Source organism: Amblyomma maculatum, unplaced genomic scaffold, assembly GCF_055883805.1.
Source record: "Amblyomma maculatum isolate TAMU_Amacu unplaced genomic scaffold, ASM5588380v1 scaffold_13, whole genome shotgun sequence".
NCBI classification, from domain to species: Eukaryota; Metazoa; Arthropoda; class Arachnida; order Ixodida; family Ixodidae; genus Amblyomma; species Amblyomma maculatum.
Window position 1 is genome coordinate 16,460,326 of NW_028146738.1, and position 25,754 is coordinate 16,486,079.

At 43.9% G+C, this 25,754-nt stretch overlaps 1 protein-coding gene across 3 annotated transcripts; it reads right to left on the reverse strand.

Moving 5' to 3' along the window:
• On the reverse strand, nt 1-25,554 carry LOC146172285 (uncharacterized). Of its 3 annotated transcripts, XM_084585742.1 has the most exons (9): nt 25,437-25,554; nt 24,353-24,389; nt 22,098-22,184; nt 21,597-21,710; nt 21,448-21,501; nt 8,352-8,517; nt 3,779-3,899; nt 3,548-3,663; nt 1-192 (listed from the first exon to the last, which is right to left on the reverse strand). In XM_084585742.1, the coding sequence occupies exons 4-9, from the start codon at nt 21,666-21,668 to the stop codon at nt 83-85; spliced, it is 639 nt and encodes a 212-aa protein (XP_084441868.1). In that variant the 5' UTR covers nt 21,669-21,710; nt 22,098-22,184; nt 24,353-24,389; nt 25,437-25,554; the 3' UTR covers nt 1-82. The 3 variants fall into 3 exon arrangements, with proteins under 3 accessions (XP_084441868.1, XP_084441867.1, XP_084441869.1); XM_084585741.1 differs by lacking the exon at nt 24,353-24,389; XM_084585743.1 differs by lacking the exons at nt 21,448-21,501; nt 24,353-24,389.
• Nucleotides 25,555-25,754: the final 200 nt, after the last annotated feature.

Genomic DNA, 25,754 nt, shown 5'->3' on the forward strand with positions numbered 1-25,754 from the left:
ACCCTATTTATTTGGTCAGCAAGAAAGAAAACACTGCTCAAGATGCAATGAAATTCTAACACGGGCTACGTCAAACACATCTTCAACACGGTTGTGGCCATGGTTGAGAGCATGGGGTGTCATGAGAGTAAGATTGCTCCAGAGTCCCGACCACCACTCCGTAGCAGTTTTCCAAAGGTACCAAAGGAGGAGCTGGTTGAAAGAAAAAGAACAAGGTTCAACATGCTTAGAGCAGTTTCACAGAAGGTAGCGGTAAGCATGCAGTATGTTAGGTTTAATGTGTCAAATGTGGATGTAAGCTGACCAGGCAAATTTATTGAGCCCTTGTGAAACTAGATAATCGGAAAAGGACATATCAACATCTTCTGTGCTTGTCATCATTCCTTCTTTTTCAGATTAAAGGCTAACTAGTTATTACAGTGTTCAGTTTAATAGAAATAAAATGCAAAAGATACTGCTAAACATGAACACAATGAGAAACTGTGGAGCCACCAGAAAAGCTATGCATTGATGATTGCCATAATTACAATAAGTGAAGGAATTGCAATCTTTACACTCACTTTAATGCTTGCCAATCTTTTCCGTAGATATTCCTACCTTACTCTTTTTTATCATTTCACTTCAACATTTTATAACCACTATCATTTTCATTCTACTAGCTTTGTTCGGGGTTCTTGTGCTTTTTTTCCATGCAAATACTACCATTAACTTGCACCTTTTATCTTTCAGAAGTCACAGCCTCCCTGCCCTACTCTTCGCAGCAAAAAGCCTAACTAATCCCTTCCAATGGTGACCGCTCTTGACCTAATGGAAGCAAGTGATCTTGTTGGAATGTTGGTCACTGGACTGAGCCTTTCCTTTATTTCTATTCTTTAACCTGAGAAAGCACATAGTGCATAAACCTAATTACAGTGGTAGATAACAGCTTCAAAAAGTAAATCCACATAATAAGACTTCCAGCTTCACTATTTTTACCTTTGAAAGTGTTATGAAGTATAGGCCAGCATACAGTAGCAGCTACATTACAACTCAGTGCTGTGTTCTAGAAAATTTATTCATTTTTATTTTTTATTTTACTGTAACAGAAACCGGTGAACATATTGATAATTACAGGACAATCTATCTATGCCATCATAAAAGTTTCATGCTTCTGCATGTCCCTACTGCTTACAGGTTGCAATTAGAGAGGTTTTCAATCATTTCGCTCATTGTGATTCGTGGAATGGCCAATTTTTGTAAACGAAGGCAAAAATGTTCTTTCTTTACATTCTTCTGCTATAAATTTTCATGGTAAACGTGCAGCTGCAATTCTTATATGGCCTGGCTAGAATGATTTGGCAAGCCAAATGAAGTAACGCAGGAAAAATTTGTAGCGGGAGGGTGGGAGTGTCTGTTAGCCCTCGGCTATGGCACCTTATCCTTCACTATGGATTTCACAAAACTTATTTGAATGACACTGCATTCATCAGTGTGTCCCGTGTTCCTCGGATGCAATGTGCAAATATACAACCTGAAACGAACAACTACAGACCTACTCGCTCAAACAATAGCTCAAACAAATCTCGAAACTGATGGGCGGCGATCTGGAAGAGCGCACACATTCTTCGTGGTGCGGTCGTAGAGTATGAGAACCTAGGTAGTGTCGGGACTGCCGGCGCATCTGATACCCATCATAGTCCGCTGCGTTGACAGACCGGGACTAAGGCTGAGGAAGTGGATACGTAGAGGGCTGTCCAATGGCGTGCAGGTTAGATCTTGCCAGCTCATCACGCACAACCTGACGAATAGTAACGGCAAGGTCACTGGCAGATGTGGAGTCAATGGCTGGCACTGTAGAGACCGCAGTCAAGTGACCAAACTTGAGAGTAAATCTTCGCATCTTCAGATTTTCAAACGTACGACAATCCTCGATCACGTTCGATACCAATGCCACGTTTTCTTTGCTTATCAGGTATCCTCGGCGAAGCCTTTAAGTGGCCAACCTTGTCTTCGTCGGACATGCGAGGTGAAGCGACTTTGCAAAGCTTCAGTAACGCCTCGATGTGCTGGGTGCAGGTCTCTCCAGGAAGCTGTGCTCGGTGAGATAGTGTCTTTTCTGCACCTTTCTTATTTGCAGCGGTGTCACCGAAGCACTTGCTGAGCTCTTCTACAAAACGTGTTTAAGATGTGAACGAGTCTTCGTGGTTCTCATGCCACGTAAGAGCCGTGCCTGTAAGCGCGAACACCACGTTGGCAAGTTGGTGATCGCGTCCTTCTTATTATATCAACTGATGCGTTGATAGTGTGTCAACCAATCGTCCACATCCTCACCGGCAGTGCCCGCGAAGGATCGAGTCGCACGGTAATGCGGCCAGAAGGTGCTCGATGCTGACCTGGGCGCGGCGTCTCCGACGAGGGACATCTCAGGAATAGGAGGCCAATCGGCAAGACGTCGACTGCGGCAAGGTCCGGGAGGTAGAGCCGTTGCTGCTTAGGTCGGTTGTACCCAGCAAGCCTGCACCAAGTTGTTACGCCGAAGGCCTTCCAGCAAAATGGGAAATATGGGACGTCAGGGGCACCTTGTCAGCAGTCAGTCGTCCCTCACTCTGCGCGCGCCACACCACTTTGCCTTCTTTCCTATCACATAGCTCTATATCTTCTTTGCAGCCCGTTACAATATGTCTTCTGATCAATGCTCTCCTCAGTGTTACACCCCCAGTGGCTTACTTGAAAATCTTCGGCATATCGCTCATCTAAGGGAAACCGTCAAGCTAATTTTCGTGTTATTCCACCAATTTATGTGCTAGATAGTTCTGTCTGTAGCATATATTGCATGTGTTGATACAATAGCAAACATTGAGAACTTGAAATATTCTGACATACCTCTGCGAATTCCGGAGCATAATAAAGATGCAGAATATCGGTGACACCGCCTAACGGCAAGTAAATATGTTCGACAAGGTTAGGGGAGTGAATTGCTTAATTATGATATCGATTTCAACGCTTGACAAAAATACCTTTAAAATTTGCATTTATGCTGCAAGGGTAATAAACCAAGGAAGAGTTTAACGCGGTCAAACCCAAGTAGATAAAGCAAAAGCGCGCGACTCTTCCTTGGATGTCTGCGATCCTCAAGGACATCACAGCCGGGTCTAGACAACATGAAGGTGTCGGGGACATTTTGAAGGGGGAAGTTGTGATAGTTACTAATCCTCATAGCCACAAGGATAGAAGTGAACCTAGTTTGCATGTGTCATTGAGTGTCAGGAAAACGACATGTGATATCAGGGTGATACTATAAAGTTATTGGACGGTGTTCAAGTGCTGATAGAAAATGGTAACAAAATAATGAGGTAGTGACAGAGGTGATAGGGGAGTTGTGTACGGTTAACTGCGTTAGAGGAGAGGGTGAGTTCAATGTGTGTGCTTTTCGAATTCAAGGCTTCTGCAAAACTTAGTTTGAAAACCCATGCTCTAGACAAACAGTTATAGCCTCCTAACCTCAAGTTTTGTGGTCTGTGACCAACTTTCAAACATTTTGAGAGAAGCAGAAGGAAGGGCCACGTACGAATTGACTTGTGGGGTGCGTTGCCAGCCAGGAAGGTGTAGAAGATACAAAAGGCCACACGGTTGAGAGAGTGCAGAAGCAAGTTGCACTCCAAACTTTTGCGCTGGCCAGCGTCCCTTTAAAAAAGAGCACTCAAAGTGATTTGTCCGCACAAATATTGGTGCCTGGCAACATATGTTTACCGGCATGTATCATAGTCAAGCAACTAATGTTTCAACAAAACCATCGTACCTTGAATCCAGGCACTCTCCATGATTCGAGCAGAAGAGCGACATAGGACACCTGAACAAGATCAACATCCTCCAGGCTCTCCTTGTTTTTGGCGTTAAGCGGTATGTGAGCCTTCGGATTCCTGGTCATGAAGAAGAGTCCCTGTAGAAAAGTATTGACAGATTCCCGAGTGTATGATCGTGCAAAGAAAGAAGATTCTGTGCTGAAGGGCAATAGAGCCAGTACAACTACACCGATGGCCTGAATTCACAAGAAAATGATACTATTACTGGAAGGATGGAAAAGATGCTGGCTTCTTCATGGAGCAGTATCCTCCCAAAGAAGGATCATGCGAAGGCCAGAAGGTCTCAAATTATTCTAAATGAACATGTGGACACGGAAGTTTCACTGAAGTGAACTAGAAAGTACTGTAGTAATTTCAAATGACAGAGTCCGTGAATGAACGAAAGATAGAGCAATGCATGCATGTTATAATGTGCTGATCGAGATACGCATAAAAAAAACACCACTGCGGGTAGAAAAAACAAATATCCACTCTAACCAAGAGTGCCAATGACGGTAGTCAGTGCGCAAGAATTCGCTGCATGGAAAACACATCTTCACACTCGCTAAAATTTAACCCATGTCATCCCCGTAGTCAAACTTGCTTGCTCTACTACATTCAAGGGAGCAGGCGAACGGTGCTGCTTTTGCCGGTGCTATTCGAAAGCGCTCAACATCTGTGAGGCTCTTGACAGCCATCTACTCTTGCACAGAAATCTCATTACCTGTGCACTGACTGCTTACATCTGATTGGTTGTGCGGCAGCTTCAAGCGATTTTTTTTTCACAGCAGAAATGCTGCAGTCGGTGCGCGTCGTCGTAACAACTTCGATAACTTTGATTCTGTGAAGGGCTTTTTGCCGAATGACTGGGTCTCATACCGCAAAACAAGCTTATACAGGCCCAGATCAAGGTGTATAATAAATAAATAAATGAACATAACGCTAACGTGCAACTGAACTGCCAAGGAAAGCATCCTACAGCAGCCGCTCAACGTGCGTTATCCAACTTTCTTTGTCATGCGGGCACTTCTGAGAGGAGGTGCCACGGTATGTCCTTGCACCCAATATGCTCACGACATAACCATATGGGCCACACATGGCAACGAACAGCACCTACCACCACCCAAACTAACGTAAGCAGCATATGGCTCTCATGCTCCGTGGAGAAGTCAGAGGTCCACATTATCCGTCCACGAAACTCTCAGTGTGTCCCAATTTCAGTCGCCATTAAAGACCGGCCCGCCCCTGAGGTTCCCAACCTCATGATACTGGGACTCTACATCCAATCCAATGGGAAGAACACCACCACACTCAAGAAACTCCAGCATATTGCTGGCGCTATATCGAACCTCATTAGGAGGGTAATAGTAAGGTACAGGGGAATAAAAGACAGCAGCTCAACGTGCGTTATCCAACTTTCTTTGTCATGCGGGCACTTCTGAGAGGAGGTGCCACGGTATGTCCTTGCACCCAATATGCTCACGACATAACCATATGGGCCACACATGGCAACGAACAGCACCTACCACCACCCAAACTAACGTAAGCAGCATATGGCTCTCATGCTCCGTGGAGAAGTCAGAGGTCCACATTATCCGTCCACGAAACTCTCAGTGTGTCCCAATTTCAGTCGCCATTAAAGACCGGCCCGCCCCTGAGGTTCCCAACCTCATGATACTGGGACTCTACATCCAATCCAATGGGAAGAACACCACCACACTCAAGAAACTCCAGCATATTGCTGGCGCTATATCGAACCTCATTAGGAGGGTAATAGTAAGGTACAGGGGAATAAAAGACAGCAGCTCAACGTGCGTTATCCAACTTTCTTTGTCATGCGGGCACTTCTGAGAGGAGGTGCCACGGTATGTCCTTGCACCCAATATGCTCACGACATAACCATATGGGCCACACATGGCAACGAACAGCACCTACCACCACCCAAACTAACGTAAGCAGCATATGGCTCTCATGCTCCGTGGAGAAGTCAGAGGTCCACATTATCCGTCCACGAAACTCTCAGTGTGTCCCAATTTCAGTCGCCATTAAAGACCGGCCCGCCCCTGAGGTTCCCAACCTCATGATACTGGGACTCTACATCCAATCCAATGGGAAGAACACCACCACACTCAAGAAACTCCAGCATATTGCTGGCGCTATATCGAACCTCATTAGGAGGGTAATAGTAAGGTACAGGGGAATAAAAGACAGCAGCTCAACGTGCGTTATCCAACTTTCTTTGTCATGCGGGCACTTCTGAGAGGAGGCACCACGGTATGTCCTTGCACCCAATATGCTCACGACATAACCATATGGGCCACACATGGCAACGAACAGCAGCTACCACCACCCAAACTAACGTAAGCAGCATATGGCTCTCATGCTACGTGGAGAAGTCAGAGGTACACATTATCCGTCCACGAAACTCTCAGTGTGTCCCAATTTCAGTCGCCATTAAAGACCGGCCCGCCCCTGAGGTTCCCAACCTCATGATACTGGGACTCTACATCCAATCCAATGGGAAGAACACCACCACACTAAAGAAACTCCAGCATATTGCTGGCGCTATATCGAACCTCATTAGGAGAGTAATAGTAAGGTACAGGGGAATAAAAGAAAGCGACTTACGTCGCCTCGTTCACGCCTCTGTTTTTAGTCAGGTGGTCGACACAACTCCCTACCTCCCACTTGCAAACCACAACACCAACGCTCTAAATATACTCATTCGTAAAGCCTATAATGCCACCCTCAAACTACCCTGCAACATGCCCAACGAACGTTTTGCAGTCCTAGGCATACACAATAGCATTGAGGAGCTCATCGGAGCCCACAAACATGCCCAATACAGACGTTACCACGCTACAAGCGTTGTGAACTTTCGAGGCATGAACGCTTGAGTGCAATTGGGCCGTGCAGAGACACAGGGATCTGCGAGTCCCAAACTGCTTAAATAAAGTTTTATCCATCCATCCAGTCAGCTGGCTCACAATTGTAATGAAAGTTTGCTTGCACGCTGAAAAGACTGTGGTGCAAGTACACACCACATTTGAGGTATTTGTAGGAAGTTATTGATAGAATGTTTAACCCTTTCTTTCTACACAACCAGTTGCAAACAGCACTCAATTTCTAGAGCCATTCAGAGTGCACTTTTGCCGTTTGTATGCATCAGTGTCATTCACGCAGCTTATCTCTTATATAGCATTAAGCCTTTGTACATCATACTGGCCACGATTGCCTGTCTGGACGCGTCCCATCAATATGAGGCCATCAAATCAGTTGGCCATTCGTTAGACATACAGCTACCTCATGTGTGCTTTAACGATTTATTGAAGCAAACGTCCAGTAATTGAAACTGAATTTGGGTTTTGGAAAGATGTTTGTATGACGGTAGGGTCAGAAAATAATGGATATGGACTTGGCTATGTACTTTCTTGGCCATTCATCAGCTTGACATGCGTCGAGAACGGGAATTTTGGACGTTGTATGGAACGCCGTGCACTTCCCTGAAGTTGACTTCACTCAAAATATGCATAAATCCAACACTCCAGTTGTTTTTAAAACATTTTTTTTATTTCTTTAATTGGTTATATGCAACAAAATATGGTATTATCCATAAACTACATTACTTAGCTAGTGCTAACGATCTTGACGTAAACCTCCTTATTACAATCTTTGTATCAATGCTATATACCCTAAAAGGCCTAACAGATTCAAAAGGAAACTGCCCATTTAATTTCGCAAGATTCTAGCTACTCTACCGCATTAACATCAGTAAGATAAGCAGCTTCTCAGGGGCACTAATTCTTTGTTTTAACTTTGAAAAATATAAATCCAGACTTGGATTGTCTGAGCCAGAAGCTAGAGTAGATTAGAGTTGCGTTCTTTGCGGTGCTAAAGAGCCCCGCAAAGAACACAGCTCCAATTTGAAGCAGCATGTAAAAAAAAAGAAAGAGTATGAATTGAAGTAATCAATAGCTCTTTGAATTCTGTGTTTTTCACACACACCTCTCCACTCATGAATCTCTGAGCACCAACTACAATTGTACCAAAACAACACTGCGGGGAGCAAACGAGATCTCAAGATGGTGTCTGCTAGTGTGCCAAGCAGCAATAACTAAATCCCTGCCTGATACTTAGATCAAATTTGCACAGCCCTCCAGGCAACCAACCTTAACAATCAAGGTGATTTACCTCATATATACATATATAAATGTATAGTGTGTCCAATCTGCTAGACCTCTTGAGTTACCATTAAACTGTAAAATTCCACCACCACTTTCTGAAAGCCCATTAAAACCCTCAGGTGAAGACTTGAAGACAAGCATACTAATCCTATCTTTACTTTTCTGTTACTTTTTTTGCTATAACCATTTCTTAATCAAATATGTCTTCACTAAAGATGAAGAATGAAGTTGAGCACAGGAGTTCAACTGGAACTACAGTTTCTCTCTACTAGCCGTCTTTTTTTTTCTTCTCTTCTAAGCCAGCAAAAACTACAACTATCAGAGCAACAAGAAAAAAAAAGCTTACTTTTGCAGAGCTCATCAAATGCCTTTGCCCAGACATCTCTGTGCTCGCTTGTCAAAATGCCTACTTCAGCACCTGTCGACATATTGACCACTTGACGAAGCTGCTGAAGTATCTGGTGCTCATCATATGGATTCCCTTGGCCATCATAAACGTCTACTGCAAAGAACTGGCAGGACAACACAAAGCATGAGAATTACAATGGAGGTATAAAGCTTTGAACTAGTGCAAAAAAAAGGGGGGGGGGGGGGGGGGTTACAGCAGTTACTTTCATGATGTTAAAATGCCGCTCAAAACTAAATCTGGGCAGTTTTGACTGACTTTGGTGAAAATGGCAGCCCAAATCAGACGCGCATTGAAAAGGAACATAATTTTCTGGAATGTCTTCAAGAATATATGGAAGTCGTGCAACGGGTGTGCGATGTCACACTGCAAACTTTTCTGGTCACCTAGCTGTACACCTGATTGAGTTACACTGCTCAGCACAAGAGCCATGAGAAAAAGTCAGTGCATGCATTCTACCACAGAATGAACCGCCTATATCAGCAGAGTCACTGCAGCAAGATAGCAACAACACTTGGTTCTCCTGTAATTGCAATTTGCTGCATTTAATGCATTTAAACACACCTTTTATACACAGTAATTCCTGACACTAAATCTGATGAATCTTAAGTGCTCAAGATTTTGAAGTATAAGCTCTTTACCAAGCAATAAAGAAGCTGTTTCAAACATGGAGTATAATGCTTACTTGGGAGAACTAAGTGTATATCACCAAGCCGTTGAACATTCTTGCTTGTACTTAGGGCACACAGACACACAGAAAGAGAAACAAAAACGGCAATGAAAACACGTGAAGAACACGCAGTCAGGACCAATGTTACTAGGCTAGGCTTAGTTTACCGCCACCGATTCTGCTTCCAGTGGCGCTGTAGTCGCACACAGCTCCTGTGCTGCGCAGTCAGCTCGAGTAGACCTGTTAGTCTGGTTTGTTTACCTCTCGTTCTTTGGTTTGGTGCCACGTTTTCGGATCTTAACCGGCATTCCCCTAAGACATCGACTTGCTTATTCGATGCACTGCTGTCAGTGCGTCTATTTCGACCATGCCATGCTGACGTGTTGTGTGCCCGGCTGTACAAGCGAGCACCGGAGCGACACAAGCCGATCTGTCTGGCATCTCATCGCAGCTCCTAGCGACGAGAAACTGCCCTTAGCCCCTGGAACAAGGCGATACCCCATGCCGACAAAGACCTCACAACCAAGTTCAGGGTATGTTCATTGCACTTTCATCACCAGGACATTCTAAAAATGCACGCATGCACGTGATCAACGGAGAAACTGCCGAAATCCCGAGAGGCCAGTGGAGTCTCGTCAACGGTGCACTTCCGAAAATTTTTTATGAAATTACCCTCGTACCTGTCAAAGCCAGCAGAGAAGAGGCGAAAACGAAAGCGAGAAAGCAATGGTGTCGCTAGCCATAAAACAGCAGCACCCCATTCAAAAGAAGCTTCATGCAGCTATATTCCTGCCCATGTCGTGGTCGACAATATGCCTGAGTTGTCCATGCCATCGTTTCGTTTACTGAAATGAAAAGTGTAGTAAAGCTACCGCCATAGTGGCATCGAGTCACCATGGAGAACAACAGCGGTAAATTTGCTGCATTTTTCACACTGAAGTCTGAAAACAAGGCACTGCAAATTGAGAAACGCAATGTTGTGGGCGGCAACAGAGTGGCAACATTAAGTGGGAGAGGCCGCGAGGCGAAGGCTTTCCTGAGTGTGAGAATTAACACTGTGCAAGGTCATAGTGACCTGTTATCAATGTGCGCAATTTATTTGTATGCTCCGGATAAGACGTGCAAAGCAGCAACCGTATTTCTCACAGACACCAGGCACTCTCTAAGCAGTAAATATGCTCATTCTCCCGCACTGAAAAGAACCAGCTCTTGAAATAAACATCTCAAAGGCAAAAAAAGGTAAGTGTGCAAACAGAGAAAGGTGAAACACCTTCAAAAGAAAGCCATCAGGGTAGCAGCTGCTAGAATGTCATTCATGAAGAATATGGCCGATCTAAAAGAGCAGCTTACAAGTGAAAGATCCATACCAATTAGTAAGCATCTAATGTCACTTCCACCTCTCCAACAGCTAGCATTCAAGATGTCCTTGAAACTCATAGAAGCAAAGGGCCCACAAGGTGTACGCTACGCAAGGAGCTCAACTGCATTCATCTTCACATTTCAAGCCTCTTTGGAATCCCTCTGAATAAACCGCTGAGGAAGGCCATATTGCCCCCTTACCTTCTAATGCATGCTAAAATAGCTATTTTTGGCAGTGACCACAATTTCATTGCAGAGATAGCACGAAGCGGCATTTGCACTGAAAATGGGCGCTCGTGGGCAAGGAGGTCACTGCAGTTTGTTGAGTCGCACATAGACAGCGGCATGAATCATTTTTATGGATATTACAGACGCAGAAGGGTTGTTATGTTCAAACGACGCTAGTTATAACCTTTGAAAAGCAGGCAATGCTGGAAAATGGCGAGCAAGGTTGGGAAAAGACAGCCAAACGTCGACAAAGACATGCACCGCGTAACACTGGATTTTGCCGGCAACTTTAAACCCACCCTGAAAAACCTACTGGGCATACATGTTTTGAAGTAAATATAGACGTGCCAGTGGCTAAGGCATGCTGCAGTGATGCATTTAAAGCTTTCTGCACAGTTTAACATTAAAAAAAAAACCGAGCATATTGTGTGCCCGGCTACAGCCTACCGAGCCTAGCAGACGCTAATGGCTAGATCTCGATAGGACGCTCCCGCCACCTGTCGACCAAACTGGAAGCTGAGACATTGGTGAAGAACGGTGCCGGAGAAGAGTTTTTACACTGAACCTAGTCTAGTAACGTTGGTCAGGACTATGCGCATTCCTGTAGCCCTAACTGTTCTCCCACCCTTAGCGATCTGCCCTCGTGTTTGTCTGACGCATCTGGTTCTAGTTAACCTGTGTACTGTTGAATGGAATAACTTGGGCACAAACGCCGGCTTCTAAGGCCTCAGTTAGCCACTATGCAGTCAAACCGTTCATGCAGTTTACAGCATTTGCTTCGAAACAAACCCATTCTAACGGCACCAGGAAGCGGCTGCTCGACGAGTCTTGAAAACGAAAGCTAATGGCGCATTCAGCTGGGGGGACAAGAGCAAAGGCGTCGAGCAGTACAGAGCAGTACAGCAGCATGCCGAGCGAGGGTGTAACTGTCCTTCCAAGGGAACGCTCTCCGCGTGTCGAGAGCAGTGCGCCACGATCGTGTGACCGCACTGCTCACCCCGGCATTCTCCGCCTGCCCACAGCGGCGGCAGTAGCAAACCCGAGGAGAGGCCAACGGCCCATGTAAAACCGCTCGTTTTCTATGCCTTTGTTCTCACAGCGTGGCAATCTACCTCCTTTGGCCCTTTCAACGCCAGCAGCGACTCTCAAACATGCATACAGCGCCTGAGCAATGCTTTCCGCTCGCAGAGCGCCGACGCTTTGCAGCCGGCAGTTTGATGCCTCGTTTACACTTGAGCATTCAGCGGAGCGAGCGAGCGAAATCCACTGCCCCCGACACGCTCCTTCGTTCACACTTCTTAGCCAACATACCGCCGCCTTCGCCGCTTCGACTGCGAGCTCCCGTTAACCCTGACCTGACCACGTGACTGCAGCTACGAATTCCACGAAAAGCATGCAGCTATGCTAAGTGCCGAAGGAAAAACGCATCACCATTGTGGTATTGTGGCAGCAAGAGCTTCAAAGTGCTATTTGCAGGCATAGTAAAAAAAAAAGGGGCATATTTGCCGCTCATACCAAGGACAGCGTCGATTTTATTCCAAATGTCATTCTTCCCCTATTGCACTAGTCGCCCGGCGAAAAAAGGCCTCAAATAAAAAGAAAAAACTAGAAGGTAATGACGCACCTCAAATACATTAAAAAAGGTGAAAAAATATTTGTAGGAGAAAAGAAAATAAAGACACCCCTAATGCGATTCGAACTCACTACAGCAAAAGCTCATTACAAGAGACACTCAAAAGACCCGAAAAAAATTTCTCTTGTAAGCAAGGTCTCTTGTAACCAAAAATTCTAAAAGCACTGTTTTGATCAGTTTACTGCACATCAGCATATAAACGCATTCACACGCATTAACTGGAAATTTTACAGGAAAGCTTAAAGAAGTTATTCATACTAGTATGTATTTTTGTGAGTGCAGAGTGTATTCCTTCCCAAATTCTGGAAGTAAAGCACTTCACTTTGCAAGCCTTCCTATTGCTCTAATACCTTTGAATCACTCTTACATGCTCGTCACCCTCAGATGCTGACACGTTTCTTTCGAAATGTCTTCGTAGTCATCCTCTGTGGAACATGTGCCATTTACTTACGCGAGAACAGCACAGTCTGTAAGCTCTTCGGGAGCACACAAGATGCACATCTGCAAATACGAATTCTTCAAAAGATTCTGATACCTCAGCAGTCTCTTGGATGCTCGCCCATGCTTCATCTTCAAGTTAGCTTTCCACAGTATCCATATATAGGCCCTGTTACATCATGAGACTACATTCAAAGCCTGCTTATCTGAAACGGTCATACACAGCTTCATTTCTCAGGACATTCCAGACACCTGAAATCACCTGACAGAGGTGGGCAACCTCATGAGGTTTCGACCTCATGAGGTCAACCTCAACCTCAAAATGACCTCAACCTCACGGAGTGAGGTGAGGTTGAGGTGAGATCGGTAACATCTGAAATATTTTTGAGTGAGGTCAGCAAATGAGACCTCAACCTCATGCGTGAGTTTGAGGTTGAGTGAGGTCGTAACTTAATGAGGTCGGCTTGTGAGGTCGAAATTATTGTTTCCCACATCGATAAAATAGCCGACAAAACACCTTTAATAATACCTGTCGTGTACACTCTTTTGGTTACCAACGCGCACGTAACAACAGTTTGCGTCCGTGCGTTTACGTTCGACACGAAAAAAAAAGGAGGGGGGGGGGGGGGGGCGTAAAGTGCAGCGCGACAAACGAGTGGGGTCGGACGATGGCTGAAGGCACGAAAGAAGGTGAAACAAGATCCCGCCACCATTCCGAGCGAGTTTGGGAAGTAAAGAAAGTCTGCGCAAAATCGAAGGGTTTCCATACCTACGTGGGTGTGCCGACTTCTCGAAAAAAAAAAAGCTAGAATAGTAGAAAAGAGGGAAGCGCAAGATCCAGCAACCAAGGAATTGCTTCGGGAGGATGGCACGAGAGACGAGGTTTCAGAGAGGCATATGGAAAGAACAAGGATGCAGAAGAGACGAGAGATAAATGGCTTGACTAGAAGTCACCCCACGAAGACTGTACTTTAGTAAATAAAATCTGCTTTTGCTATTGTATATGGCACGAGTTAAAACGAAAGAAAGCAATAGGACGGTAGATCGTAGTTGTATCAGTGCAATCCACTCTTTTATTATTATTATTATTATTATTATTATTTTATATTATTATTATTATTATTATTATTATTATTATTATTATTAGTCATTAGACATTAAATTAACCCTTAGATAAAAAGATAAATTTAATGTGCCCTTCTCGAAGAATCATTGGACAGACAGGTGACTGCCGACTGCTTGCAGTCATCCCTTTCTCATACCCTACGTGAGCTTGCGTCTTTTTCATTTACATGTTTGTTTATCGAGGGCCTCCCCTCCGTTTTACAGCTTGCAGCCAAAGTGGCGGGCGCGCCTTTTGTTCGTAAGCTGGCTGCTGCTCTTTCGGCTCCGCAGCCGGTGTCCGATCTTAGCTAGCGAACAAAGCGCGGACCCGGGAACCCCTCGGCATTTTTTGGAAAGTAAGCCACTGCACATAAGCGCGCCTCAGTCTGTTTCGGGGTTCCTTCTGGGAGTTTGTGAGTTTTAGGTATTTTTAAGTGCGTTTCTGTCAACGGGCCGAGAGTTACCAGAACAGTGGCAGTGTGGACGAGAGAGCAAGATGTGTGCGCGGTGCTTGAGCATGTGAATGCGCTAGTGAAGATCTGCGTCTCCTCTTCTCTTTAGTTTTTTAGTACACTTGTACCACCCCAATTTCTCCTCACTTCTTATTTCCAGTGCCCCCTTTCGCGTTTGCGCACCCGCGTTTACTCACAACCGGCCGCTTTTCTGCGGTACAGCGAATCGTCACCCCCCCCCTTCCGCCTAAGAAAAAAAAAGACAAAAAAAATTCAGAAGAGACAACTCTCAGATTCTTCCTCTAGCAACATTTCTTTTTTTTTTTGCTTCTTTGGCTTTTGGTTGTGCGCTACCTCCGACTGGCGTATTCCTGTTGGTCTAAAGAAATATAAAGACAGGCCCTTCTTGCTTCTCGAAACACCGCGGCGGCTGCGCTGACTTCTGTCGCTTGTCGACCATGCAGGCATCTCATCGTTTCGCAGGAGGGACACGCCAGTGTTCAAACTCTGCTCTTCCTCCGTGTAGACGCGTCGCCACCCTGCTCGCCACCCGCTAGTCTTCCTCTCTTGACGGATATTGTGCAGTCGAAGAAAAACGAAACAACTCCCGTAACATGGGTTAAGTGTTCGCGCTTCATTCTCCCAGTGGGCGTGGTTCTCTCGTCGCGACTAGAAGCTGGTGTCTCAGCCCCACGTTCTCATCGACACCAATCGTTCTTGGAACGTCTGCTTGGAAGTCGCTCCCAAACGGCGTCGGTGAGCCGCCCGAAATCGGCAAAAAAAAAAGGACGCATCTAAACAACATGATGTGTTCTTCGCCATTTACTGTGGCCGTCTTTTTTCAGCAAAGACACGCAGCCATGCCGTGGTCGGCGACTTGCTGTAATTGATGACGGAAGTTTCCGCCCTTTCCAGCTGAGGTCTGCGTTCTTCTTCGAGGTCTATCGCATTGTTGCGTTCGGCGTTGAGGGTGCATGACATGGTTGCGGTTATTATGGCAGATATAGCTAAAAAAATATAAATATGCCAATAATGTGTGCGCGCGCAGTTGTCGAAATGACAAAAACATCGAAGGCAATTCCCGTTACAATATCCACACAAAAGAAACGAAAAACACTGTAAACTTATGCATTCACTGCGACAAGAAACTGTGTGGACAAGGAAAGCAGCTTTTGAGCTTCTCTCGGCATCTCAAGGTAATGTGCGAATTATCCCTAATCCAACGTATTATTTCTTTAACTTACATCAATGATAAAAGGAATGTTTTGGGGCTGCATTAGTTATTATAAGTAAAAGGGAGGGTAATCTTTCCAATAATTTGTCGCGGGGTTTGTTCTATACAGCACAGCCCACTCGTCAGGATTATCGAAAGTAGCGCAATGTCAAAAGTCCAGCACGCTTTACCTTTTCCTAACTAAGCGTCTCTGCATATGGCAACATTTTGTTCTGTCCGCCTCTTGTGATAAGTCCCACGTCAGAAGTCCATTTGATAAAAGAATGTTATGGTACTACAACTTCCATATATACGTAAGTGGTCGATCTACTTTTTTTTTCTTGTAACTGAGACGTAACACTGAAGAAACATTAGATTGCTTGTGATTTTGTCATCCGATTCGATTTCAAATCGCAGGAAAATGTCTTCACCAAGAAATTATGACTTGCTTGTCATGAGGAAACACTATTTGACGGTCACAGATATGTGCGACGTTTCACTGCAGACCTTCGGGGGTTCGCATCCAGCAGCGCCAAGGACACAAAAGCTTTACAGCGGGAATTAGGTCAAAAGTCATCACATCAAAACATATAAAAATAAAATTTGAAGAGTTGAAACTGACCAATTTGAACTGCCGTTATTAGGTCAGCTTGCTATGAATCAGAAGCCCCGCTGGCAAATGTTCATTTCAATTTTTTTTACTTTACAAGTAAGCCTCATCATATTCAATGTTGCTTAAAATGTATGTCGTCATTCTGGCGTGTCACCGCACAGGACTTGTGCCATGACGTTTTATAGTTAGTGTTCTCAAGTGAAAAACCTTTTCTTTTTTTTTCTTTTTTTGAGGTCGAGCGACCCACCTCAAACTCACAGTTTGAGTTTGAGGTGAGGTTGAGTGAGGTCGGTGGTGGCATCAGAAAAATTGAGGTGAGGTCACCTGGTCAAACCTCAACCTCAAAGCGTGAGGTTGAGGTTGAGTGAGGTCAGGAAATTTTTATTGAGGTTGAGGTGAGGTTGCACATTTTGAGGTCAAATGCCCACCTCTGTCACCTGAACAGCAAACTTCGCATCAATTACTATTGCAGTCTTGCTGCCTATCGAGCAACAGGCGTTCTACCAACCTTGTTTTGTACAGCAACTTGACAGAGTGCCTAATGCCTTTGTCCACTGGTTGAAAGTAGGGTGCGGAGTTCGGAGGGAAAATTAACTTTTGTGGCTTTGAGCATGAGAACTTTGGTGCTTTTGGTGCTGCAAGAAGCATTGTTCACAAAGAGAAAGACATCAGGATTCTGAACTTTTATCTTCTGATCAAATTTTAACAGCGAGGAGTTATAAATGCTGGGTGTCATTCATGCATTTTGATTTGCTTCTTAGGTGACAGTAATGCGATGCCAGTGGCTGAAACAGCGGGGTCGTTTTTACTTTCCAATCATGGGGAAGCACTCCTCAGTTCCTGACATATACAACAAAAAGGGTGTTGATATGGAACAGAATTTAGCTAAGGGAATCTGAAGTGCATCATGTACAAGTTCGTACGCTTTAGCTGCATTGCATAAGCACACCTGGGCTGTCTCTTCTAAATTTGAACAATTTATGTGCGCCAAAAACAATCCTGGCTCCTCCGTGCCGTCTCTATGTGGCGACGGTTGCCTGCCACCATCGCCAGATATTTCCCACCTCAAGCCTTTAATGTCTGACCATTGCGAAGGCGGCGCAATGGCTCAGATAGTTTCGTCCTCTTTCTTCCTCATCCCTCATCTCATTCATTCACATCTCATCCCTTCCGCTTTCCCGTCTCGCATCTTGGACACCTTGGGCCCCAGATCAGGGTCAGCAAGCCGTCCTGGTATTGGCAGTACTGCCCTTTTGCTATCCATGCATTCCTGGGCCACCCGCCATGAATGCTAAATAAAGTATTATTATTATTAAAAACACTTTGCATGCATTACGTAGAGTCTAAACTGATTTTAATCCTTGAATATCCCTAAATTCTCGAAAAGTGATGCAGCTGCGCTTTAAAGAAAAATGTTTTTACACATTTCTTTTTTTTTAAACATAGAAGTTGATTGGAAATATATTAGGCCCTCATTGCGAAAAAAAAAAGACTATCTTGAATTGCACTTCTGCTACAAAATAATAACTGGAAACCCTGCAGCTGACAATGCCATGTAAGGGTATCGACAAATTGTTTGCGTGTAGGGGGAGGAGGAGGGTGTCATGTGTATGTGCGTGTAAAGATTACTGTCTTTAAATTTAACCATTGCACGAAATAAAAGCTAAATAAACGTACTTTTTAAATGCATGCAATTGAATAAAGTATATTATTTTAAAAATAATGAAATAATTTTTCCATGACTGGTTATGGAAGCGATCGCTTTAGCGTTCCCATCACTTCTATTCAATCTAAGGCCCTATCAAGGTCAGCTGTGCACACAGAGGAGCTCCGTTATATCTGTCCACTGCGATTTGTTTAGGCCGTCAAAAAAAGTGCTAACAGCTCTACACTAAAGGCTCTAGAAAGCAAGGAGAATTTTCCTAACTTCGCTAATGATAACGCCACCTTTATATTGATGTATCGAAGTATCGATGCTACATGAGTATCTAGATTTCGGTTTTGTACATTATACTGATATCGAAAATAGAATTTTTCAGAGTATCAAGTATCGGTACTGAAGACATTTATATCCATATCTACAGCGCGATAAACGGGACAAGAGAACACAATAACGACAAACACAGCGGTGTGTTTGTCGTTATTGTGTTCTCTTGTCCCGTTTATCGCGCTGTAGATATGGAACATCGTCACCAACTCGCCCAACAACTGACCTTGTCGACATTTATATGAAGTATCTTGCCTAGTCCTAGCTGCTAAGTACCGTTTAAAGTGGAAGGCCAATAAGCCAATGCCAATAAGCGTTTACTGAGCTTTTAGACTAGCTTTTAGAAGAAGTAGACCTAATAGTAACATACTGTAATCGGTTAATGATGATTAAGCACTCCCACAGTTGTTTTCATTGTGCTGCTGTGTGGGCTTCGAGTGTGAGAGCTAGTGGAGGGTGCTGGTAGGTAGGTAGGTTGGTGGTGAATTGGTGGTGGCGGCTTCTAGAGGGTGGAGTTGGGCGACTGGGAGGTATATGACATCTTTGTAGGGTGCCTCTGGAAAGGTGTGGGAGTAGGTAGCCTCCAAGCTAAAGTGATGCCGTGAGGAGGTAGCTGGTTTGAGGGACAAAATTAGGAAAAAACAATTATAGACCACATGATCATGCACTATATTGCACTTATGGGTCATGCAACTCAAGTTCATCTGGCTTCAAGGCTAGCATTTGTGTATGCCCGATTTTCATGTGTACAAAACTGTCAAACTTCTCAGGTAAAGGGAGGCTGCATATAGCAGACTGCATTTATGAACCCTTCTTTTTTTTCGAGAAAAGTTGGAATCAATCAGGCGGGATGGTTTAATATGCAGGCTGAAAAGTCAGATGTCATTTTTGCGACAGTAAAATTTCATTCCCTACGTCCACCCATTATGCCAGCCGAACATTCATCCAACCATTATCAATAAAAGAATGCGGTCAGCCGAAATAGTGTCACTAGTTTTTGGCACCGCCAAATCAAGACTGTTTGCTGTTATCATGGCACAACCTGACGACTTTGTGGTAGTGGACAGCACTGACTAAACTATGGGGCGATGATGAGGCAAACTGGCCGGCCTTAAAGGTTAGCGGCGCAAAGATGGCACATTAGCTGTGGTGCAAGAGGGGTTAAGCACTTTCGTACCCAAAATCAAGCGTGTCAAATAACTTGGTGTTCTGAAGGTCCCGCTTTTTACATATCATTTCAGTGTAAATGATGTGTTATAGTCTTCTAGCTCCAACCATTATGCTCCTCTCTGGTGCCCCCATCAATGGCGCTATTGTTGAGGGTGCGTAGTGCCTGGGCAATCTGCAAAGTTTGTCAATCATGCCACTCTCCTGAAGGAGCTCTAGTAAAGCAATTTTCAGGGACCCTCAAGCTCCACCTTTCAAGCATGACGCAACAGCATTATTGCCTCGTGTCTGCAGGTTCCCTTGCAGACCCTTGTTCGCGTACAGAGTGCCAACCAAGCCACTCTTCAAGTTCCCTGACTTGGTGCATTTTTCCCCAACTATTTAAGTAAAAATTCCCAGACAACTGAGAAGGAGCAGGGATGGAGCAGGGAAAGCAGTTTAGAGCAGAATGGAGCAATTGGAGCAGTGCTTCCACCCCTGCATATATCCAGCAGCTCTGGTATAGGTCTAGAAATTTTTTTGTATGACTTTTTGTGACCACCATTTTAGGCTTTAAGAAGTGTAAATTTGTCTTATTTGCAACAAGACTTCTTAAAGTACAAGGGCAGCCTTGAAAGCAGTGTAGAGTCACCATGTGGGCTTATGAGAGCCTGAGAAAAAAATTGTAATTAATATTCTGGGAAGGTAGGACTTTCTGTAACCATTCGAGGCACGTTTATAACAAAAGTCCATAAATTTAAGTATGCCCCCTTACTGGCTATAATAGACAAGCTTTAAATGAAATATTAAATGTTGTCTACCACAGTGGCTAAACCTCAACAAGAACAGATTTTCATCCCTGCTTTTCAACGGAAGACAAGAAGAGTTGACCTGACATGCTTGATTCCTACTGGCCAATAATAGAGCTGGCTGTAACAACACAGACAAGCTGCCGCAACGATATACTGAATCTTGTACCTAGTTGGCTTTGCGAGCAACCCCTTTTATTTCAATCCCTTGCTTCTGCTTTGAATGAGTTTTTGGGCAATACCAAGACTGCTTCTACGTTGTTTCCAGTGAAGCACGTGGTGTAACTACTTGCGACAGCCTTCTGCGGAACCGTAGAAAAGCGAAGGTGGAGTGCGAAGTTTGTTATTTGGGCTAGGGGGCTTAAGGGGGAGGAGATGAAGACATAGTGAAAAGCCACTAGTGCTAAGGTGGCCCACTCCCAGTGGCTTGGGAACGAAGACCTGTCTCCCTACTTTTCTTATGTAGCCTCTACTGCAAAGCCACAAAATGTTGGTGGGTAGAGTGACGCCAAATGATCACATACATTGGCAATTTTGCAGAAACTACAAACCTGACCAGCTTTTTCGAGGTGGCAGTGTGCACATGGGAATCAAACTTTCCGGTTTGTCCACGAGTATAGAGCACTGAATATCCTCCCTACTTCCTCACCTGCACTTTTTTTGCACCACTTTATTACTTTAAATACTTATGCTTTAGCACAGGCAAGTGCTTTTCATGCCTCAATGCCTGCAATAGCAAACTCATTTTACCAGAATGCGAAGTTTGGAGCATTTTTCCCGATGAGACATTCTCAACTAAGGATGAATCATGCAAAGCTTTTAAACTGGCCAAAAGGAACAGGTTATAGATGATAAAACTTTCACGCATCAAAATGTTGGAGTTACGAATGTCTTGGAAATGCCTAGAAAACAGTGCCAGAAAAGATCAAAATGTGTTGATGGTAACTTCTAACAGACAAAAACATCACAGTCACAGATTTAATGCTGTGAGGTTTATGCTCAATAACCAAAGGCATTAATTAGCATATAACTCTGGCATATCTTGAGTTGCGCAGGTTCTTTAAAGAAGGAAAATGAACACAATGCTATCACACATGTGTTCTTTTTCACAAAAATATTTTGCAGATATCGGACCACCTGCTCTAAGTGCGGCCCACGGATCTGCTACTGGAAAAAGGCTCCTTTATATGCCTGCAGGGCTGGTTTTTTCTGTTTTTTTTTTTTTATAAACTCACTCCTAGTAGTCCAAGAATGTATACTAAGTGCTCTTTACACAAGAAAGCAAAAAAGGAATGAAAGAAGCAGCAGGCCAGAATTTGGCAATTAGCTCAGAATGTGCACACAAGGTTTTCTTCACAGATTGAACATAGGAGTCATACCTCACCTTCCTATCAATGCTTTGAAGTCTAGAGCACCAGCTATGAGCAGAGGTGCATGCCTGTGAATTAAAAACAAACTGAATTCAATGAGGCATCCGACATATTTTTGCAGACCATAACAGTGCGAGAAAAAAATTCTCAAACTTTACTTCACCTGGTCGTCTTTCAGCGTGAAAGTTTGCTTTGGCAGTGCCATGGCAGAATATGAGTAGACAACTACTGGCATCCTATATGAGAGGTAGGCTCCTTCCAACCACCAATCTGCAAGCTAAGAGTGCAAAACATTGTACATTTACAGCAAACATACAGCATTTGAATTTTTAAATTTTAAAGCAGCATACAGGAATACTTTGGTATGGCATGTTAACATTTCTTGACCACGTATCTTTTGATGCACCTGAGCAGAAAAGACAATCTATATAAATCTGTCAGGCTACAAGACTAAACACTAGCTAAATACACGCTGTCCCTCAACATTAAGCTGACTAAACCCCGAAACCGGGCAACAACCCACAAATAATGCAAAATCTGTGTTCTTCAGAAATTCTGGTGACATCCTCCTAGCTCCTTATCTTATGTTCACCTTCAAATCTATGTTCATGAATGCTTTCAAGAACAAAAACTTGTAGCCCAAAATAAGGAAGCGCACACTAACCCAATTTTCTGTTGATGCTGCTTTAGACTCCAGTATTCAGTACAGCTTTGCTCCTATACCATTTGGTTCGGCAACTTCCTGAACAACCTAGAAAATGTCAAAAGGTCAGTAAAAAAACAAAACAATGCCTTGAATATGTAAGGCAATTTCTGCCATTTCTGCCATTGAATAGGAGAGCAAAACCAGACAGCAACAGCCAAGCAAGCTTTTTTTTTAGCATCAAGATCCTCATTATTGGTTTTCAATGGATGTTTAAAAACCTAAAAATGTGAACTATTAAGCATTACTCATAATGATATGAAAGGATGCTTTATGACAGAAGGTGGACACTAAATACTCCATCCAAACCTAGCAGCATGAAAGGAATGTGTGCTTGCTGCGCATGACTAAGACACAAATGCAGTGATCAAATGTACAGCCAAAAAAATCCAAATCATACAAAGGATCCACTTCAAAGCCTTACTGTCACATGGTTGAGCTCATCAACAAAATTCAGGCACATCTCATGGTGCTGTCCACTGCTGCTCCTATTACCCCAAAAAGAAAAGGATAAAAGTTGACAATGGACCTCTCCTGGCCTACTTCATCAGAGCACGTGTTTCTGAACCAATGAGCAAAACGTGTACTTTACCAAGAGGACTCTAAGACTGGAATAGCATGGTGAGGAGCATATAATGAGGGCATCAGTGGGGGAGTGCTTTTCAATAGAAAACATTGGTCCAAAAATAAAAGTGGCCAATATTGCCCACGGGAACAACGCTGCTTTGACTCCATGTTTACATTAGGGGTAGGTCCACTAATATGTGACTGCTCATTTAATGGCCTCCACAGTGAGTACCGTGGTATGCAATTAGCATAAAAACATGGCAGTAATGTGGTGGCTGCATTTCTATGGTAACAAAAAAAAAGCACCGGTGTGCAGCGAGATACCAATTCGCGCTGATGATCGACTATGTGGTCACATTTAACCTAGATTCCTCGACTATCAAGTTTCTCAAAACTTGTGTCGCTTCAAGACATTAAGCCGCACATACCATACCACACAAGTTCTGAAACAGGCTGGCCCCTCATCTGACCACGGTAGCATGGCAGTAAATGAGAGTATATGTGGGCTGGTTAAAATGCAAAATACAATTCCTTTAGAGGATAATTGTTTGTATAGCTGCATTGTAGAAATATTTGGCAAAATAAGTGTGCAAGGCCAGTGGCTTACACGCTGCTTTTGAAAAGCTGTAATTGTTTTTTGCAATGCTTTAATGACACAGCATAATAGCTTTTCTGGCAACAAAGTATATCCTGAAAATTAATTAACGTAATGTTACTTGTGTAGAAGTTAGACTGCCCCTTCCTCTCCTTATGCAAAAAATGAACTCGAAAACCAAGATATCGGATATTTTCAGCAGTTCATGCCTGATTGAAAAAATGTACTGGAATGCAGCATGTAGAGTAGGCACGCATTCAAGGAAGAGGCCCTCTTTAGAATTCAAGCTCCATCATCATCTTGGCAGTGCTCTTGTTATGAATGCACACTCCCCCTTCTCTCTCCACCTTCCAGCTCAATACAATAAATATCCCCGCCTCCCGCAAAAAAAAAAAGTCACTTTAATGAACTCAAAGGCTTAGCATTAGGAAATGCAGCTTAAAGACTGCAACTGCCACTCCATTTAGAGTCACAACAAGTGGGCTTCCACACAATGCCAGTTCAGATAGCTTATGCCACTAATATGAGACAAAATGTAGAGTTCAATGCTCACACAAATTTTATCAATTCAAATGAGGAACTGCCGAATGAAACGTATGCGCTGACTGCCTATACTAGGTTAAAACAAAGCTTGGGCACGTTGGTAATCCCTGTCGTTTTTTCACATTATACTGGGCCCAGCCTAGGCAAATGATGGTACAAATTATGACAACAAAAAGCAAGCAATCATTGGAAGCTACCATGAGGCTCACAAATTTATTACTAATTTACCATGCTTCTCGGCGTCGCCACACAGCATCACTGACAGTCCAAGATATAAACACACACACACACACACACACACACACACACACACACACACACACACACACACACACAGACTACCACAGATTCAGCAACACCTGCTGTAACAGTAGTACATACATGAAACTTAATACAGCAACACCTGCTGTAAAATGAAAACACCTCAATGGATAGCGCTTTCTACCACTGACTACACTGACTAGAAGCATAGGTGGGCAACCTCATGGCAACCCCCTGAGTGTTCACCCACCTCTGATAAGAAATAACATGCCTGCTCTTGATAGCAACTGGAAATAAATGTGAACACAATCATATTAAATGACTATTTTTGGCACCAACTGAGAATTCATGCACAGACACAAATGATAAGTGCAAGACAGCATCAAAAATATTAAAAGCTCCCTTTCAAACTAAAGTCCAGTTTCCAAGGGCTAAACTAAGAAGTAGCAAGACTGCAAGTAACGATCTAGACGTTGTCGAAAGTAAAAGCAAGCAGTTGTAGTTGAACAGCCCGTTTCTAGTAGTACATATATGAAACTTAATGCGTTGTTCCCATAAAGCACCCCAACCAAATATTGATGAAAAGCTCTGCCTATACCTTTAGCGCCCTCTCAAGTTGGCCAGATGTAACAGTGGTTTGACTGACTTCACATACATTTGAAGAGTTTCTTTCAATGGCGGCACGGGACCTTTTTCAACTCTCTCTGCTTCGACATCATAAGACCCATTTGAACAGCCATTGAAGCTGGACGTAGCGGAATATTTTTGCTGAATTCATTTACCTGACGAAAGCCAAGCAAGCAAGCGAACTGAAGGACAAGCAGATCGGGTCATGCATATTGAAGGAATGCAGTAAAAAAAAAAAAGAAAAAGTAATAAAGTTGCTGGTCGAAACGCAAGCACAAGAAATGAATTTGACAGATGTTTCCTCAGTAACAACACGATGATTCCGTCATTTATGCATTTCGGACCTAAGCGGCACGGCAAGGGAATACAAATATGGCGCCGGGTTATAAAAAAAAAAAAGCAGCCCCGCCTGGGTGGGGCAGTGGTTACGCGGCGCTCGAGTCTTGACTACTGTTCTCAAGGACGCGGGATCGAATCCCGGCCTCGGCGGCCACTTTTCGATGGAAGCGAAAACCAAGGCGCCCGTGTACTGTGCGATGTCGATGCACGTTTAAAGAACCTCAGGTGGTAGAAATTTCCGGAGTCCTTCACTACGGCGGCTCTCATAGCCTGTGTCGCTTTGGGACGTTAACCCCACAAACCAACCTATCAAAAAAAGCAATATAGGATGGACACTAATTGCGAACTTCCGATGAGACCTAACTCACCATTTTTCCACGTGCGCAGGCGACGGACGCAGGCAAGTTACCCGCGAATCATTCTATTTTTCTCACATTTTCCTTTTGGTCATGTGTTTTTGGATTGTTAGCGATGGCGCTGGGACGCTGGGACGCTCGGTCTTGTGAAACCATAAGTTATCAATCCCGAAAGTTATGTTGCACACAAATATTCCTTCACTATATTAGTTTTGTTTACAACTTTCTAAACAATATTCATAAATTAAAAATCTAACGATTTGATCAACTACTACAAACCTCCACCAAGATGTCACGTAGCAAGAAGTTTAGCTCGAGAACGCAACGGCT

Bases quoted from the DNA above. Each gene is read 5' to 3' on its own strand.
- LOC146172285 (XM_084585741.1), bottom strand. From the start codon at position 21,668: ATGCCAGTAGTTGTCTACTCATATTCTGCCATGGCACTGCCAAAGCAA. The intron at 3,664-3,778 runs GTACGATGGTTT...TCTTTTTTAAAG, and splicing joins GGAGAGTGCCTGGATTCAAG to GGACGCTGGCCAGCGCAAAA. The intron at 193-3,547 runs GTACGTGGCCCT...TCTTTCAACCAG, and splicing joins CGCACCCCACAAGTCAATTC to CTCCTCCTTTGGTACCTTTG.